The sequence below is a fragment of the Rhamphochromis sp. 'chilingali' genome (genome assembly GCF_963969265.1).
Source record: "Rhamphochromis sp. 'chilingali' genome assembly, chromosome: 21".
NCBI lineage: Eukaryota > Metazoa > Chordata > Actinopteri > Cichliformes > Cichlidae > Rhamphochromis > Rhamphochromis sp. 'chilingali'.
The window spans coordinates 17,757,685-17,777,090 of record NC_137949.1 but is presented as its reverse complement, the minus strand read 5'-3'; the positions used below and the strand labels follow the sequence as shown (position 1 = coordinate 17,777,090).

Here is a 19,406-nt window from a genome sequence, read left to right as displayed (position 1 = left end):
GATGTTGCACAAAGCTCGTCTAATTCAGTGTGTAATTATGTTCTGAATCCACCCATTTTATGACAGTGTCTCTTTAAAGCTTGAAATTAGAGTTAGAGCTACAGTTATCAGGATTCCCTTAGTGAATTTGACTGCAAAGTGTAATCTTTTTTTGTATATTTTTTTCTAGATAATCTACAAAATATTGTGCATTTTCCCTCAAAAATCTAATCTCAGAGTTTGAGAGTTTTTCTCAGAAATGGTCTCTTTTTAAACAGAGAATAAAGAATGGACCTCATAAATCTTTGTAGAAATGCAGCATGAACACCAAAGTCTAAAAAAACCAAATAAATAAATATTGACCCCACCTGTGCTCCACATAAAAAGCATTACAACTGTAGGAAATGTCTTCTCTGATTCTCCTGTAAGTACTCAGTGTGGTCTTGTGCTTCCCAAAGTTACAGAGTCTCCCTGGACAGCATCAGGCTGAAAGAGTCAGGAATTTCTCATGAAGTGTGAGAAAATTGGTTGAACATTCCTGAGTGGACGTGTAACTACTGCAGGATCTGGAGATTTCTGGGGGTGTGCAACTTTCCCCACAACAGAGTGGACAGTACTAATACTGTTGGCAAAATTAAAAAATGTAGTCATTATATAGTCTGGTTTAAGAATGAAGTCATCTACAAACACCATCTCAGTCTGTGACTCCACAGCAATGCTAAATCAGTCTTGGTCAGCATGCCGTCCACCATTGTTATAATCCTCCAGCCTGGAAAAGGGCACACATTTTATTTTCTTGAGGCAAGAATGCTGCAGCCTCCTTATTTCTGATGTAAACCAGAAGTGCCTCTTTCTTCTACAAAGAGTACAAAATGCTACAAAGTTGCTTAGGTCGTCACCGATGATGACTCAGACGTATGTAGCACCATACCTCTGAGTCTTTATGTAGCACCAAATCACAACAACAGTTGCCTCAAGGCACTTTATATAGTAACGTAAAGACCCGACAATAATACAAAGAAAACAGAGAAAACCCCAACAATCACATGCCCCCCTATGAGCAGGCGCTTTGATGACAGTGGGAAGGAAAAACCTTCCTTTAAACAGGAAGAAACCTCCTGCAAAACCAAGCTCAGGCAGGGGCGGCCATGGGCTGCGACCGATTGGGGATGAGTGGATGAAGACAAGACAAAGACATGCTGTGGCAAAGAGCCAGAAATTATTAAAAACTGCAACAACATAACTGCAAAAGGAACAAAAGAAAAAACAAGAGAGATTAATAATAACTAATAATTAAATGAAGAGTGGTGTATAAACACATAGTGACTGAAAAAGGTGACTGTAGAAAAAATACTCCATGCATTTACAAGGGGTCAACCACAGTGGTTAAATTTTCATATTTAACTTGCCACAGATTTTTACACCAGATGCCCTTACTGGCACAAGCATCCCTCCAACGTTGCTTTGTGGAGAAAAGAAGATACTTCGAGAAGGAAAGCCATTTCTGCAGCACTCCACCAATCAGGCTTGGATGGTAGAGTGGCCAGATGAAAGCCACCCCCCACTAAAACTTTGTCAAACTGTGACAACCGACATGTAGTTTGCCAAAAGGCACCCTAAAGACTCTCAGACCATAAGAAACCACATTGTCTGACCTTATGAAACAAAGACTGAACTCTTGGGGCTGAATACAAAGCGTCATATCTGGAGGAAACCAGGCACCACTCATCACCTGGCCAATACTATCCCTACACTGAACATGGTGGTGGCACCATCAAGCTGTGGGGATGTTTTGTTTTTGTTTTTTTTTCGAGGGAAAGATGAATACAGCAATGTACAGACATCCCTAGCACACAGTCAAGATAACAAAGGAGTGACTTTGGGACCCGTCTGTGAATGTTCTTGAGTGGCTCAGCCAGAGACCAGACTGAACAGCTCTGGAGAGATCAGAAAATATCTGAGCACCGATGGAGCCTGAGAGTTCCCAAAAACAGGTGTGCCAAGCTTGAGGACTTGAGGTTGTAATTGTTGCCAAAACTGCTTGAACAAAGTGTTGAGCAAAGGCTGTGAATACTTATGCACAATAAGTATGCGAACCTCAAGAAAACACTTTGTCACTGTGGGTATTGTTTGCAGAATTCTGATGTGAAAATTTGAATAGAACTGATTTTGGAGGCTTTAACATGACAGCTGTGGATCAGCTGTAGTTGCAATGATCTATGTTCATTAAATTTATTTTCACAGCTGTTAATATACCTGGATGGACTGCCCAAGTAAAACTAAGAGGAACCAGAATCCATGGAAGTTCATGTCTCACAAGAGAGAAAGAAAGAAATAAAATGGCCTTTTGAGGCCAAATGAAAACAAATCTTCTGCTGTGACAGCCCATATAATAATGTTAACTGCATATCAGATAATCTAATACATATGGAACATCATTTATCAGTGATTTTAAAAACCCCTGTTCATGGTCTTTGTTACTTCTATAGTCCTTTATGGACAGACTTGAAGTGTGTATTTTGTTTTCAAACAGGCTCTTCTGGTCTTATTACTGCACTGGGCACCATGACACAAAAATGTCAGAGAGGATGAGAGAGCTGTGGTTAGCAGAGACAAGAGCGCAGGCTTGGTTTGATGAGTTTCTGGCTCATACCGAGCCTGATGGCTATGACCAAGCTTGTTACAAAGGCTCAAGTTCATCATCACTCGAGGCTCCACTTAACCAAAATTAAGCAGGAAAAGCCAAATAAATGCCGCCTTTGGCTGGAGAGCTCATCCAAAAGCTTAACTTGCTTAACCTCAGCATTCCCCTTACATTTAAACCAAGTTTATGTCTAAAGAAGTTCAGCTGCAGCTGAAGTTTCTACTTCTAAAGCTGCCACCTTTGGGTCATTGTTATCATGTATCTTTAAACTTTTAGTTCATAAAGGCTGTCAACCACGCTTAGGCTGCCAGTTAAGTAAAACAGTATGGTTCTTTATTATGTACACATTTGCCAAAACGAAAGAGTAAATATCCTCTGGCATATTTACTTATGTATTTATGCATACATTTTTGGATTTGAATTGAGAACTACAAACAAATTACGTATTTGGCATTCATAGACAGGATCTCAGGGCACACTCAGAGTAAGGAGGGTGTTGGTTTTAAGAATCTAATGCAGTCCTTTTGCCTTTCTGAATATGACTGTTAGAACGCACAGTTACAGTGGGGCAAAAAAGTATTTAGTCAGCCACCGATTGTGCAAGCTCCCCCACTTAAAATGATGACAGAGGTCAGTAATTTGCACCAGAGGTACACTTCAACTGTGAGAGACAGAATGTGAAAAAAAAATCCATGAATTCACATGGTAGGATTTGTAAAGAATTTATTCGTAAATCAGGGTGGAAAATAAGTATTTGGTCACCTCAAACATGGAAAATCTCTGGCTCTCACAGACCTGTAACGTCTTCTGTAAGACGCTTTTCTGTCCCCCACTCGTTACCTGTATGAATGGCACCTGTTTGAACTCATCATCTGTATAAAAGACACCTGTCCACAGCCTCAAACAGTCAGACTCCAAACTCCGCCATGGCCAAGACCAAAGAGCTTTCGAAGGACACCAGGAAAAGTATTGTAGACCTGCACCAGACTGGGAAGAGTGAATCTACAATAGGCAAGCAGCTTGGTGTGAAAAAATCAACTGTGGGAGCAATCATCAGAAAATGGAAGACATACAAGACCACTGATAATCTCCCTCGATCTGGGGCTCCACGCAAGATCTCATCCCGTGGGGTCAAAATGATCATGAGAATGGTGAGCAAAGATCCCAGAACCACACGGGGGGACCTGGTGAATGACCTGCAGAGAGCTGGGACCAAAGTAACAAAGGTCACCATCAGTAACACACTACAATGGCAGGGAATCAAATCCCGCAGTGCCAGACGTGTTCCGCTGCTGAAGCCAGTGCATGTCCAGGCCCGTCTGAAGTTTGCCAGAGAGAACATGGATGATACAGCAGAGGATTGGGAGAATGTCATGTGGTCAGATGAAACCAAAGTAGAACTTTTTGGTATAAACTCAACTCGTCGTGTTTGGAGGACGAAGAATACTGAGTTGCATCCCAAGAACACCATACCTACTGTGAAGCATGGGGGTGGAAACATCATGCTATGGGGCTGTTTTTCTGCCAAGGGGACAGGACGACTGACCCGTGTTAAGGACAGAATGAATGGGGCCATGTATCGTGAGATTTTGAGCCAAAACCTCCTTCCATCAGTGAGAACTTTGAAGATGAAACGAGGCTGGGTCTTCCAACATGACAATGATCCAAAACACACCGCCCGGGCAACAAAGGAGTGGCTCCGTAAGAAGCATTTGAAAGTCCTGGAGTGGCCTAGCCAGTCTCCAGACCTCAACCCCATAGAAAATCTGTGGCGGGAGTTGAAAGTCCGTGTTGCTCGGCGACAGCCCCAAAACATCACTGCTCTCGAGAAGATCTGCATGGAGGAATGGGCCAAAATACCAGCTACTGTGTGTGCAAACCTGGTAAAGACCTATAGTAAACGTTTGACCTCTGTTATTGCCAACAAAGGTTATGTTACAAAGTATTGAGTTGTATTTTTGTTATTGACCAAATACTTATTTTCCACCCTGATTTACGAATAAATTCTTTACAAATCCTACCATGTGGATTCATGGATTTTTTTTTCACATTCTGTCTCTCACAGTTGAAGTGTACCTCTGGTGCAAATTACTGACCTCTGTCATCATTTTAGGTGGGGGAACTTGCACAATCGGTGGCTGACTAAATACTTTTTTGCCCCACTGTAAAGCTGACAATGAGGTGACAGAACATAGTTAGCACCATCAATGGGAGACCATGATTCTCATCCAAAAACAGGAATGGACAGCTGCCTCTGCACTAGAGGAGAGTTGTTGCCAAAGAACTTGAGTATCGTGAGATAATTACTGATACATACACGTTCATCTTATCAGGATATCTCCTAGTCGTCTAACTTTGGATGGTCAGTTGGGAGGAGACCCAGACTAAAGAGATTATACAAGATGTGATCAAAAAATTCTTGGATAGATCTATTTTAAAAAAAATCTAGATTTCAAGATCATCTCTTTGTTCAATTCTGGACAGTATGGCTGCTCACTCTGCAAATGTTCACTCATACTTGTGCCTGTGCAGTGTGTGCTGGATCTCTTCTGGATCTACACAGAAGTATAGAAAGTTGTAGGGAGGCAAATTTGGCAAGTGGTTCAGGGGTGCCTGTGAAGATTGTGTTAGTGTAGTTAAAAAAAGCCTTTCTCAATGTGTTTTGTACAAGCATTTGATGGCAAGCACCACTCTTCGATGTCGGTTGACAACCTCACCCTGAAAGACAGTTTTATAGTGCACAACACGCATGCTTCTTTTCTCGCTGCTCAGCTGAGTCACTGGTTTCAGAATTGGAAACTGCTTGTTTGTAGCAAGAGCTCCTATCACCGTCATCCGTGGGTGTTGTTTGTTAATGTGCGTACCATGCTTGACTTTGAGAACCGTGGGCGCAGAATACAAATATTCAAATCGGGACTTCCTGGATGAGATCTGGGCAAGCAAGAGACAGCGATCTTGAAAAGGAGATTAAACATATTTTAATCAGGTAATCATGAAGCTCATCTGGCTTGGCAGCTTCTCGTGATACTGAGGATGAACTGGATGTAGAAAACTGCGAGCAGGACTTCTGGAATAACCCTTTTTGACCTGCTTCACAAAGGCACAGACATTCTGTCTCTAAATTAAGTGGATGCTTTCTCAAAAGTTGTCAGTCTAGGTTTAGTGTCCTGGTCACATCTGCATAGCGTCTCTTGTATTTACATTGCAGAAGTCTTGGCTCACGGCCTCGGCTTCACGTTCCAGTCAGTATTACAGGTTTTAAACCCATTAGCTTTTCACCAGCAACAAATTACAGGTTTAAAATACCATACTGTCCTTTTAATACATATAATCCTACTCATGGCATTGTGTAGAAATAAAGAAAAGGGTTCTGGTATGTCAGACCCTTACCATGCAGTAAAATCCACAAATCAGGAATTTGTTATGGCCCAGAGACACACAAAAGGCACAGTGAAAATCTAAGACCACAAAAAACAGCCTACATTCCAACCGAGAGAGATCACCTGTCTGTAGGCTTAGCACCTAATTTTTCAAAGCTTAAAAAGAGCGAGTGTGACGCTTAATGGAGTCAACATCTGTGAAAATTTGATTTAATTCATACAGTGCTTTATTAGTCCATGTGGGACAGGACCTGTTCTGATTATTTTGGTAAGCGTGAACAGCATTAGTACTAGGTCAGCTCTATTTCTGAGGAATATTACCCAGCCAGTTTTCATTTCTTACTTTTAGTCTTGAGCACTGATAGCTCACATATATCAAATACCACACCAAATGCAAAAATGACATTGGTTTCACTCTCAACATGTGGACAAGTGGACACTTGTCTTTAGAAACACTGAAATGCTTTGGAAATGCATAATACTTTAACACACACACATGATTACCGTAATTGTCGGGCTATAAGCCGCTACTTTTTGCACAAGCTTTGAACCCTGCGGCTTTTAGTCAGGTGCGGCTTTTCTATGGATTTTCCATGATTTTTGTCATATCATAAGACGATTTGTTTTGTTTGTTCCGCTGTTGTACGGCACTACGTTGCCTGGCGGAAGGATCGGGGTTCAAGAGTGGTATGTTAGTCACATGTCCATCCGCCAGGCAACGTAGTGCCGTACGAAGTAGCGCGAAAAACAAACTTCAAAGTAGCGCTACGCATTCAGCGGGAGTCGTGGATGACGAGCGGCGATAAACTTGCGAAAAGCAAGTTATGCCCAACTCCACCGGTGGATTCTGACAGCGTGGAAAAGTGCGAAAACATCCACGATCACCAACGGATTTTGAAGGGCTGGACTTCTGCATGATGGAGAGGAGGACACCGCCACGGCCCTTCTGAGGGTGTTCGACTCTGACACTGACAACGAGGATTTCTTTGGTTTTGAAAGTGACAACGAAGGAGAGAAGCGGAGAGTGGATGACGAAGCCATCCTGAGCCTGTTCGTTTCCGACATTGGAGAAGAGGACTTTGGTGGTTTTAGAGCGCAGGAAGAAGAGAAAGATGGTGAATGACTGACTTTTCTTCTTGTTAAAGCCGTGTCACTGCACCTGAGCCTAAAAGGTAGGCCGAATCTATTTTCTGGTGTGCTGTAGGTTACTGTTATGTACTACATGTGCAAATATGTACCCATAACTTGTTTTTCAAAATATTAATAAAAGGGGTGTGTCTCCAAACAGCCATCTCTTTCCTGACAATTCCCTTTGTGCATATTCTCTTACATATGATAAGTCAACATTGAAACACCTGCGGCTTTTAGTCAGGTGCGGCTAATGTATGTACAAAACAGGATTTTCCCCTGATTTTAGCTTGTGCGGCTAATATTCAGGTGCGCTTTGTAGTCCGGGAAATACGGTAAACTCTTTTCATGTATTAAATGCTTTTTAAAGATATTGTAACATAATGTAAAACAATGAAACTGTCTCTAACAGGCCTCTAACAGCCTGGACTAAAAACATTCCATTCTACAAACAGTTACATTACTAGTTAGTTGATGGATGTTTTTCCCTTTTAATTTGGGTTTTTTTAAATAGTAGAAATACTATTAAAAAAAGACATTTTCTATTGAAAGTAGAAAAATCTAGAGAACATTAGACAAGAAAGGAATTACATCAGAGAATGTTTGCCTATGTTATTTTTTCCTTGAAAGTACAGACAGCTTTTATTGAGATAAGTCCCTCTTAAATACCACTAGTTGTACTACCTGTTCTTTTTTTTTTTTTTTTTGATAATTTGGCTCAATGAACTCCTTTTGAGTTGGTTGAACCAAGTTATATGGCCTCATTTTAAGGCCAGAAATTGCTATGTTTAGGAAAAAACATCTGAAAGAAGCTGGACCTGATTCACACTTTGACTCTATATCACAACATATCAGCAGTCTTTCAAACACGATTTTGCATATGTAACAAGTAACATGCCAAATCTTTCAATATTGCCTTTTAAGAAAAGGGGAACACCTTGAGGTTGACGTACCTCTTTTCATGTACTGTATAGCTCGTCCTCTGTGGTCTGCTGAGATGGTCTCCATACTTCCTTCTTGTGACAGCTCCACCGTGGACACACTCGATGTACTCTGACTCTGGCTGTTGGTGATGTTTGCAAGCTGAGCAGCAGCATCCTGGGCTCTTTTTTTCTCCTTCTTCAACATCTTAACTAGGATGCCTGTCGCAAGGAATTAAAGAATGCACTTGTCTTTGTTTTGGAGGTAAGATACTGCAAGAAAATCTCCCTCAATTCAATTGGACAGATCACAAATCAAAGAACTTATGTCAAGCATATATGAGGACAGTTAGGTAGCTGCTCTAGAGTTAATTTTTGACAAAATTGTTATAAAAGTATTCCCAAATGTTTCAATATTTGATAAAGGCTGTGCTATTTGATAAAGGCTGTGCTTCTGTAGAGATTTCCTAAATGACATCCGACCTTAGAGAAACGGGAAGGTGCAATGTCTGGCATGAGTCAGTGGAGAGGAGCCAAAAGCCTGCAGAGATGACACTGCCAAGAATTTCTTGGGAGTCTTTTCCCACTGATGTGGTTGTCTGCTCAAGAGTATAACTGAGAATAACTGAGTGACTGTACTGACTCTTCTTAGATCTTGTCCCAGGGCTGGTTCGAGCTGACTACTCTTAGGTCCAAAAGTATTTGGACAAGGCCTCTGGCCTATAATTTAGGAATTATAGCAGTTTTTATAATGCGTCCCTTTTAATGGGCTCAAAACTAACTGGACACATTAGTTTCATGGCCTGCTTTATTTTTGGCAATGCAAAGGTTAACAAAAAGAAAAGCTTATGTTAAACTAGGAATTAACTCTGAGGGGGGAAACAGCACAACACAGAGCTAAGAAACACACTACCATGTGAGGTGAGGACATGACAAGGGACAAGGGAAGGCTGAGACAATAAATACACAGCAAGTAATTAGGAAGACTGAAAACACCAGGGAAGACAGCTGCAGCATATCAGGGGAAGTAAAATTCAATATGAAGCACACAAGATATAAGACTATCAGATTAAAACAGTAATTAGACGCACGCACACACACACGCACATACAGACTGAGACCCACACTAAGACGTGAATCTGACAAAAGATAAAAACAGAGATAAGATGGGAACACAATGAGAATACACAAGGGGAAACGGGAATGGAAAGACCTGAGAAGAGGAAGGCCAGTTTAGAGTTTAGCAGAAAACAAAGAAAAGAGTCTGCACAGTTTTACAAAAAAGGACAAATGAAACCAAGATTTACTTGTATAATGGGAAGAAAACAAGTATGGAGAAAGACAGAAAGAGCTCGCGATCTTAGGCATACTACATTATCAATCAAACATGGTGGAAGCAACATTACAGTATGGGCATGTATGACTGCCAGTGGAAATGGGCCACTGTTTATTGACGATGTGACTGCTGATTCAAGCAGCAACACGGACTCTTAAGCGCACAGGCCTATAGCCTTTGCTCAGATTCAACCAAATGCTGCCAAAACTGATTAGACAACGCTTTACAGTGCAAATAAATAATGACCCAAAGCATACTGCAAAAGCAACCAAAGAGTTTTCAATGCAAAGAAATTAGATATTATACACTGGCCAAGTCAGTCATCTGATTTCAACCATAAAGAGCATTTTTTTAAAAAAGTTATTTACTTTAATACTCAAAGACTCACAAGAAGGAAACAATCAAAGGTTGCTACAGTGAAGGCCTGGCAGAACATTTCAAGGGGGAAAACAGCATTAGTTGATGTGCATGGGTTCTAGACTTCCTGCAGTCACTGACTACAAAAGAAAAGTGTAGAAAGTTATCCTTATAGTTAAAATTGTTTTAAAGGGATTTTATTTTATATTAGTAATATTTTCATTTCAACGTGTAACCATATTTTGATTTATTTATCCTGTGAATGGCCCTTCCCCTAATTTATTAGTCAGCATGAAATAAGAGTTGCCTACCCCTAATTTTGAGTCACACAACTAACAATGAGATCTGCAGACATCTCACTATAGTCAGACTATAACCGCGGGGGGATTTTTAAAGACAAAATCAGCATAACTTAACTTTTATTCCCTTCAGCCATGACAAAAGGGGATGTCAGTGGAAACAATAATATGAAGAAGTAGTCTCTAATTACAATTTCCATTGAAATAAAACATACAGTGTTCTCAAAACTGCCAAAATCTAAACCTAACACACTTCCAAATGACCTACTGTAGCCAACATTTACAGAAAAAGAGCCTGTTTCTGTGGGTCCTGTGTCATTGATTCAAACAAGTCATTACTTCAAACCGCTGTTCATCAGGTTTTTCCATTATTGGCATCTGATATCTTCATTTATGCACAAAACTACCACAGAAGTCTAGTGGAGATAAAAACTTCTATAGGAGCAAGAACGTGAGATCTGTGGGCTGTTTCGCATGCCATGTGGTGAAAATGCTGCGGTTAGATTCAGCTCATGATGTTCTTCTCCTCCTCGGCTTTTTAGTCATTCTCTAATATAATTTCCAACAAGCCAGACATTACAGGAAATACACAAAATGCCTTTAAAATTGCCACACATGGCAGATGTTTGATTTCATTCTCAATGGTGCCACAAACTACTCCAGTTTCAATGTACCACACAATGTATGCAATAAAAATTATAAGGAACAATTTGTTTCCCTACTCTTTACGTTTACGAATACAATGACAGTATTCAAGGAAAGGAAATTAGTGCAAGCAAGTGGAACTCGTATCTTTTGGCCAGCTTTGCCCCCAAACGGGTCAAATATTTCTGTTTCTTGCTAAAATGAAGTGTTAGTTTCTTTAAAGCTCGGTCATGACCATTCTGTAAAATATTTGGAGCCATGATATTTTCCTGACCAAGCAACCGAGTCCTCTCTGGGCTCAAAACCAACCAAGCTTTAATGGCCCTAGCCCAAAGATATTTTTCACATTTTCACCTAAGTAAAAGGAGACCCAAACAGCTCCAATTACAACATCTTGGATGAATTGAACAGCGTAAAACTAATCCAAGTACAATAAATGATCAAAAGCTGATGTTCTCCACCGAATGTGTAATAAGTGACACCCTATGGTACTGCTTTAACAAAGACAGGGCATCAGCACAGGCCTGTCAATTTTAAGTTGTTATCACAGATACAAAGTGAGAGACTATAGTTACTATCAGGAATGAAATTAATGCACAATACTAACATGAGAGGTTTTTTTTTGGTTGTTTCCACGTAGTAATACATGATGCTTTGAGGGCTTAGTATTTACACCAGTGAAGCCATGTTGCTTCTGGGTAGATAAGTCATGAGATCTCAACACGATACACCACCCAGGTCTAACTAATCTATGTTCAGTGGTAGCTGAGTATAGCTTTACACAAGTTTTGAACACCTTTGATATATATCATCACCCACCACAGTATTTGAGTCACAAATGAGACTGTCAGTGATGTTGTCGCTCATACAGCTCACAATTCATCACAGTTCACAGGTTATTTTTTACACTGCAGCCATGAAGTGCACAAAATTACAGGTGGGTCTAAGTATTTTTGAGCTGGATGCTGCAATTTGGGAGGTCAAGGACACAAAATTTCTTATTACCAAAGAAAAGGTGAGAGTTAATTGGCTAAAGCCACCCAATTGTCACTTTGATTATTGTAGAACATGTATTGGATAGGTCATGTGGCTTAAATCCAGACTTTCTGATGTCAGTTTAGATGACCGACCACCGAGAAGCTGCTGTAGAGATGGAAAAACTGGCACAATGCATGACAGAGAAGTGTGTCAGCATGCATTGATATAAACTACAATATATACACTTTGAGTTTAACTAGCATAAACTTTGCTTAAAAAAAAGTGTATAAATAAATAAATTAATAACACTTTCCTGTTAGGAAAACTCGGGATATTCAAGCCCCACAGAAATCAGGTCAATATTTTCTCTATAGGATCATTAGCATGAAGTTTGAATTCTATTGTTTTATATCTCATAAATTCAGATTTCTCTGAAATTTGCCGATCCTTTTTAGTCATCGTTTTTAAGGTGCAATGTGACCACATGAGCTGTCCTCAGAAAACCTTGTCATTTTGACATCGGCTTGTTTTATTTGTCACCCTAACCACTGTGCTTTCTTCGTTTGTTTAAAATCTGCTATGTTTGTTGCTTCTCTGTCATCATGTTACTGGTGGATATCTATTCACTCTTGCAGAGTCAACTAAGCAAAACCAGGTGCCCTAACTCTTGCAGATAGGATGCCCCCCCTTTGTTTTACTGGGAACTTTCCCATAATAAACCCTGTGAGGACTCCTCAGTGTCGCTGTAGAGCCAAGGGCATAGGACATTCATACAGACATGGGCAGCACAGTAATTAGCTAGCGGATACAGGTTTGAAATCTAGATAGTTATTAGTGATCTGTTTGGAAATAATGTCACTCTTACAGACTATAATGTTACAAAGTGCAGACAGACCACCCTGACTGAAGGATTGACAGTTTAGGCTACTGCAACCTTATATACAAACTTCACAATGAAAGAAGGCAACATGGTCAGGAGATCATGTACATTAGTGACTGTAATATGCGCCTTTAGACACGTACAGGGGCACTTTTGGCAATTACACGTGCATCATGTGAAAACCAGTATGTGACAATTTGAGGGGGAAAAAAATCAAAGAAGAAAGGAATTTACATTCCAAAAAACAGGTCCAAGAAATACTACGGTAAAATATCTGTATGATAATATTCGATTTGTTTAGGAGACCTGCGAATTTTCTGGCTAAATAATCAAGCAGACGTCTCAATTTTCCAGCTAATGTGCAGTGATCTAACGGCAAGCCACAGCAAAAGGGGCTGAGGGTGGAATAATCCCATAAAGCCATTAGAAATATCGTATTCACACACCAATACCATTATTATGATTAATAGTAATTATGATTAACAGCAGTCATTAGAATCTGTGTTTTTGTGGTGTGCTAGTGATGAATGTTAACCTACTTATATTTCACAGAAGTGCAGTAACCCAACCGTGCAATAACACAGACACATTTCCTATAAAGACCTTTTTCCTATTGAAGGCTTTACTATCAGCAGTAAGTGTGATTAAATGCTGAGGTGGGATGCAGAAAGACTAATTTAAATTGAAATCCACTCTGCTCAATTTATTTTCCACCCATTATCACCCAATTTAAAAAAGCCATTTCCTTAAACACTGTAACTCTTGTTTCAGCTAAGCGTGAACAGTGGAAGCTGTATATTAGAGGAATGAGATGCTGTACATCTGGATCTGAATCTCTGTGGTTTGAAATTGCACCAAATGTGCACGCAGTCCTATCAGGTCAATACAGCTCACCAGTCAAGGTGATTTTTGCCTCATTTCCCTACTGATGCATTAAATAAATATCATTACATGTAGCATCTTGACATATAACTGTCACTTCCAAAACAGATGAGTCTGGGCATGTGTGGGTGTGCTAACATGAGTTATCTCCTGAATGAGTTAGTAAAACTGTAAGGCAGGGGTGCCCAATCCCGGTCCTCGAGAGCTACCGTCCTGCAGCTTTTAGATGCATCCTTGTTCCCACACACCTGAATCAAATGGTTTGATCTCTTCAGCATGCCATCATGTTTGGCAAAGGCCTGATAACAAGCCATTCATTTGATTCAGGTGTGTGGGAACAAGGATGCATCTAAAAGCTGCAGGACAGTAGCTCTCGAGGACCGGGATTGGGCACCCCTGCTGTAAGGTAAAGAAGTAAGAAGCCAGCAAATGTTATGACTTAATATTGTTTTAGATGTTCAGCATCTTCTACCAGTTAGAAGGTTGACAGTTTGCTCCCTGGCTCCTCAAGTTTGCATGCCAAAGTATCCTTGGGCAAAATACTGAACCCACAGTTAATGCCAATGCATCCATCGGAGTGAGTGTGTGTCTGACTGTTAGACAAAGTATAGCAAAAAAGAGCTTGTATGAATCTGTGTTCGAGTATAAAAGTGCTATATACAGTGGGGCAAAAAAGTATTTAGTCAGCCACCGATTGTGCAAGTTCCCCCACCTAAAATGATGACAGAGGTCAGTAATTTGCACCAGAGGTACACTTCAACTGTGAGAGACAGAATGTGAAAAAAAAAATCCATGAATCCACATGGTAGGATTTGTAAAGAATTTATTCGTAAATCAGGGTGGAAAATAAGTATTTGGTCAATAACAAAAATACAACTCAATACTTTGTAACATAACCTTTGTTGGCAATAACAGAGGTCAAACGTTTACTATAGGTCTTTACCAGGTTTGCACACACAGTAGCTGGTATTTTGGCCCATTCCTCCATGCAGATCTTCTCGAGAGCAGTGATGTTTTGGGGCTGTCGCCGAGCAACACGGACTTTCAACTCCCGCCACAGATTTTCTATGGGGTTGAGGTCTGGAGACTGGCTAGGCCACTCCAGGACTTTCAAATGCTTCTTACGGAGCCACTCCTTTGTTGCCCGGGCGGTGTGTTTTGGATCATTGTCATGTTGGAAGACCCAGCCTCGTTTCATCTTCAAAGTTCTCACTGATGGAAGGAGGTTTTGGCTCAAAATCTCACGATACATGGCCCCATTCATTCTGTCCTTAACACGGATCAGTCGTCCTGTCCCCTTGGCAGAAAAACAGCCCCATAGCATGATGTTTCCACCCCCATGCTTCACAGTAGGTATGGTGTTCTTGGGATGCAACTCAGTATTCTTCTTCCTCCAAACACGACGAGTTGAGTTTATACCAAAAAGTTCTACTTTGGTTTCATCTGACCACATGACATTCTCCCAATCCTCTGCTGTATCATCCATGTGCTCTCTGGCAAACTTCAGACGGGCCTGGACATGCACTGGCTTCAGCAGCGGAACACGTCTGGCACTGCGGGATTTGATTCCCTGCCGTTGTAGTGTGTTACTGATGGTGACCTTTGTTACTTTGGTCCCAGCTCTCTACAGGTCATTCACCAGGTCCCCCCGTGTGGTTCTGGGATCTTTGCTCACCGTTCTCATGATCATTTTGACCCCACGGGATGAGATCTTGCGTGGAGCCCCAGATCGTGGGAGATTATCAGTGGTCTTGTATGTCTTCCATTTTCTGATGATTGCTCCCACAGTTGATTTTTTCACACCAAGCTGCTTGCCTATTGTAGATTCACTCTTCCCAGTCTGATGCAGGTCTACAATACTTTTCCTGGTGTCCTTCGAAAGCTCTTTGGTCTTGGCCATGGCGGAGTTTGGAGTCTGACTGTTTGAGGCTGTGGACAGGTGTCTTTTATACAGATGATGAGTTCAAACAGGTGCCATTCATACAGGTAACGAGTGGGGGACAGTAAAGCTTCTTACAGAAGACGTTACAGGTCTGTGAGAGCCAGAGATTTTCCTTGTTTGAGGTGACCAAATACTTATTTTCCACCTTGATTTACGAATAAATTCTTTACAAATCCTACCATGTGAATTCATGGATTTTTTTTTCACATTCTGTCTCTCACAGTTGAAGTGTACCTCTGGTGCAAATTACTGACCTCTGTCATCATTTTAAGTGGGGGAACTTGCACAATCGGTGGCTGACTAAATACTTTTTTGCCCCACTGTAGGTACCAGTGCATTTACTGTATTTAATGAAGCCATGCAAACTTTTACCTTTTTAAGTTACAGGTCTTCAAAGTAATTAAAAATGGGTCAAAGTTTCAGTTTTTAAGTTGTTTTAATGGTACTTTTTCCAGCATTTTTGATTCTCATAATAGATGAAAGAGTTCAATTAAAAACTGAAACCAAATCAATTTTAGACATGCTCCAAGTCTCACAGCCTAAAGCCAAAATCTTGATTTTATTCAGCTTGATTTCTCCTATAACAACTTGGAACTTCAGTATCATGGGATACATCATAGCTTCAACATCAAAACTGCACCAATTTAATGTCCAAGACGCAGAGTAGCAGAAACAAGCAATGGTACCCTGGATGATTGTTCTCTTTCCTGATAATTCACAGGAGAGATCTTTGAAAAGTACATTTTGGGTAAAAACAGTCATTTCACCATATGGGATAGGTAGTTAGTCAAAATAAGTTAAAACACATAAGAGGTTTGATGTTTCATACCAAGGTCCCTAATTATTTTTCCTTTGTTTGTAAAACAATTTTTTAGTACAATCAGATTTTTATTGCTTCTTATTGACGCTCAGTCCAGGAACCTGGCAACTATTCTAATGACTAAGCTTGTGGATGCAAAAGCCAATTTTGCCAAGTTTTCTTGTGCAGCCAGAATATCAAAATAACGGAGAACAGAAATGTAGGCCAAGACGTTGTGTTCTGTGTGCCTCGCTGATTGTTAAAAAAAAAAAAAGTCAGACGGTAGCTGATGGTTTTGAAATTGCACTTCAGAACATTCAATCCCTTATTGCCTCTCCACACAGGCTTTGATCTATGTGCAACCAATGCCCAAACATGATGGATCAATAAAACACAGACTAGAAACAGAAAGAAAAAAGTCTTCCGGTATGAAATATCAGATATTTCTTTATAGAGATTAACTGGAGCTGAAGTAAGCTAGCTGCAGCAAGCCAAAGGATACTAATCTCGTTATCACGTTGCCCGAGCATCTCTTTTAATTTGGCCACCTCTCCTGCACTTTGGTGGCTGTGTTGAATTTCTTCTTCCCTCCCTGTTGCTGCTGGTGTTGCTTTGTCATCACTGGATCTGTTTTTTCCTCCCTTTTTGTCCCAAATAATTACCTGTACACACACACGCGCGCGCGCACACACACACACACACACACACACACACACACACACACACACACACACACACACACACACACACACACACACACACACACACACACACACACACACACACAAAGACAGTTACAATAAAGATTTCGTGATTTATTTATTTTTTACCACAGGTGCTCAGACAGGGTCTTTAAATCTGAAACATATTAGGGGAAATGTAATTTTTGCAAATGCAGAAGGCACAAAAGAGGAGTGAAGCTTGACCCTGAACATTTTGCGCTAGGATGATGCTCCCCAGGCTTGTAAAATAACTTTTCAGTTTCATGTCATCACTGTGGCACAGAAACACAAAAGATAAACTGTTGAACAAAAGCCTGAAATGGTGACAATCAGCGCTGGGAACAAATGAAATGAAATGAAATTCAAACCGGACGAACTCTTACAGGTTCACTGGAGTGCGACTCGGGTGATGCTCAGAGGAATGTAAACTGAACGGGAGATAGAGTTTGCGGATCATAACAAACTGAAGGAGAGATAAACAGACATTCAAGTGGGGTCTGGAACAGCTTCTGGTGGCTGCTCAAACTTCAACCAAACCAAAGCCCAGGGACGACGTGAGTACTGCAGCATTTTCCCATTGCTCAGCAGCAGCAGCAGCAGCAGCACGTCATTGCCTAAGACTTTCTCCATAAATGAGAACTTTTCTACAAACATTTTATGCACAACATGCAAGGGCAAACTGAGTAGATAGCCAAAGCAAAAAGAACTGTAAAAACACAAATTTTCTAACAACAACTCACCCAAGTGTTTAGTTCAGTCTGAGCACCAGCTGCCAGATATTAAATACAACAATACTTCTCTGCACAAGTCCAAACCATCTCCGCCTTGCCTCTCTAACTTTGTCTCCAAGTAACTCAACCTGTGCTGTCCCTTTGATATACTTATTTCAACAAACGTCTCAGGAACCCCTCCCTTTAAAGATACTTTCTGGGATTGAAGGATCAATCTAAAATCTTCACCACCTGGCAGCACCAACCACCTTCACTATTGTGTATGTTTTTGGTATTTCTTTTTAGCTACCGGCATTTCAGCAAAAGGCTTTTTTTGCCTGTTTTCACTGAAAATCAATGTTTCTAACGGTTGAATAAATGTTGTATTAACACAGTGTAGCATCTTGTAATACAAATTGGTATTGCACTTAAGTACAACCCAACCCTATTTAAACTTCAGTTGATATCGCTTCAACACCATATATAAATGTTTTGGACATAAGGTCATGACAGGTGTTCCTTCAAAAGTTTTAAATCATTTTTAAACACATGAATTTATACTTTTTAGAACATTTAAGTCACCTTTTTTAAAAGGTTTGAAAAGCAATCGGAGTTCACAGCCAGAGATATGTGACTCTGTAGGGTACAACATAACCAGTGCCAGGCTGATAGCCACCTTACTGACACAGCAGGAAGTCAACACTGATTGTAGATGAATGCCGACTATCAAGTATATTTAGCACATGTATGATTAAAAAGGCTTAAAGGAAGCAGCCCAGTGAGCATCTACAGGGAAAACCACCAGCAGTTAAAAGTACATTGTCATAGTTGGAGCTGCAGGTTCTCCTCTATGAAATACCACAAGCATCAAACAGGTGGCGGTGCTACAGCAACGGCGAAAGAGATTATTTTTTCTAGAGTTGACAGCAACAGTGTCATTACTATAATCACAATCAAAACCTCCACAGGTAAAGAGCCCTTTATCAGATCACTTCAACTAACATGGCACTCTTCAAGCTTCATGTTCAACAAGCTTGAACATGAATAGATGCAATCTTTTCAGCTACTCCCACTATTTTAAAATAATGACAGACAATCTGAATTAAGAACAAGTTAAAACCAGAAGCTTTCTCTATGGAAACTACTTGTTTATTTGACACAATCTCTGACCAACAAGATTGCCTCTCTCTCTTTCTATCTGAGATACCTGTAGCATGCAGGATGTCCAGTATTTACTACATTTATTTTAAAGCTTACGTTAACAATTATTTTGCAGATTAAGACTGTAAATATAAAGGGCTACCGAAAACTCATTGTTACAGGTTAGTTCTTCTTTAATTAACCCCTTGTTTCACACCAAATGTTTGTAGGTAAGCGTAAATGCATGTGGGAACACATCCTCGACTGTATGCTTAAATGTACTGTATAGTTGTTATGTACGCTTCTCAAATGTATGGTTTTAATCCAAACTATAAAGCACTCTGTAACTGTGTGTTTTAAACAGTTTTGTTTAAAGTTATAATTATTATCCTTATCCTCATAAATTTCTATTGCAAATCTACTGCTAATATAAATTGAATACATTTTGCAGTATTATTATTGATTAACTTCCATAGAAAACAATGAAGATGACCTTTTTTACAGGACAGTAAATATACAAAAGTAGCCAGGATGTAATCTGCTCTTAATGTTATGTTGGTCACTGCTGTACGGTGGCCCTGAGAGGCCAAACGGACTGCAACTTAAGAAAACACCAGCAATAAGAAAAACGCTGTAAAAGAACACAAAACATAACAGAAATAGGA

General features: G+C 40.3%; 1 protein-coding gene across 8 annotated transcripts in view; it reads right to left on the bottom strand.

Annotated features, from left to right (window-relative positions):
- kif6 (kinesin family member 6) overlaps positions 1-19,406 on the bottom strand; it is an 80,326-nt gene that overhangs the window by 25,177 nt on the left and 35,743 nt on the right. For all 8 annotated transcript variants that reach the window (XR_013970314.1, XR_013970315.1, XR_013970316.1 and 5 more), the window contains 2 exons: positions 16,672-16,831; positions 8,085-8,273 (listed from right to left, as the gene is read on the bottom strand). Coding sequence is in view for 5 of the 8 variants with exons in the window: in XM_080871208.1 (XP_080727334.1) it covers positions 8,085-8,273; positions 16,672-16,831 (349 nt within the window). In the remaining 3 variants the exon portion in view is untranslated. The remainder of the gene's footprint in view (positions 1-8,084; positions 8,274-16,671; positions 16,832-19,406) is intronic.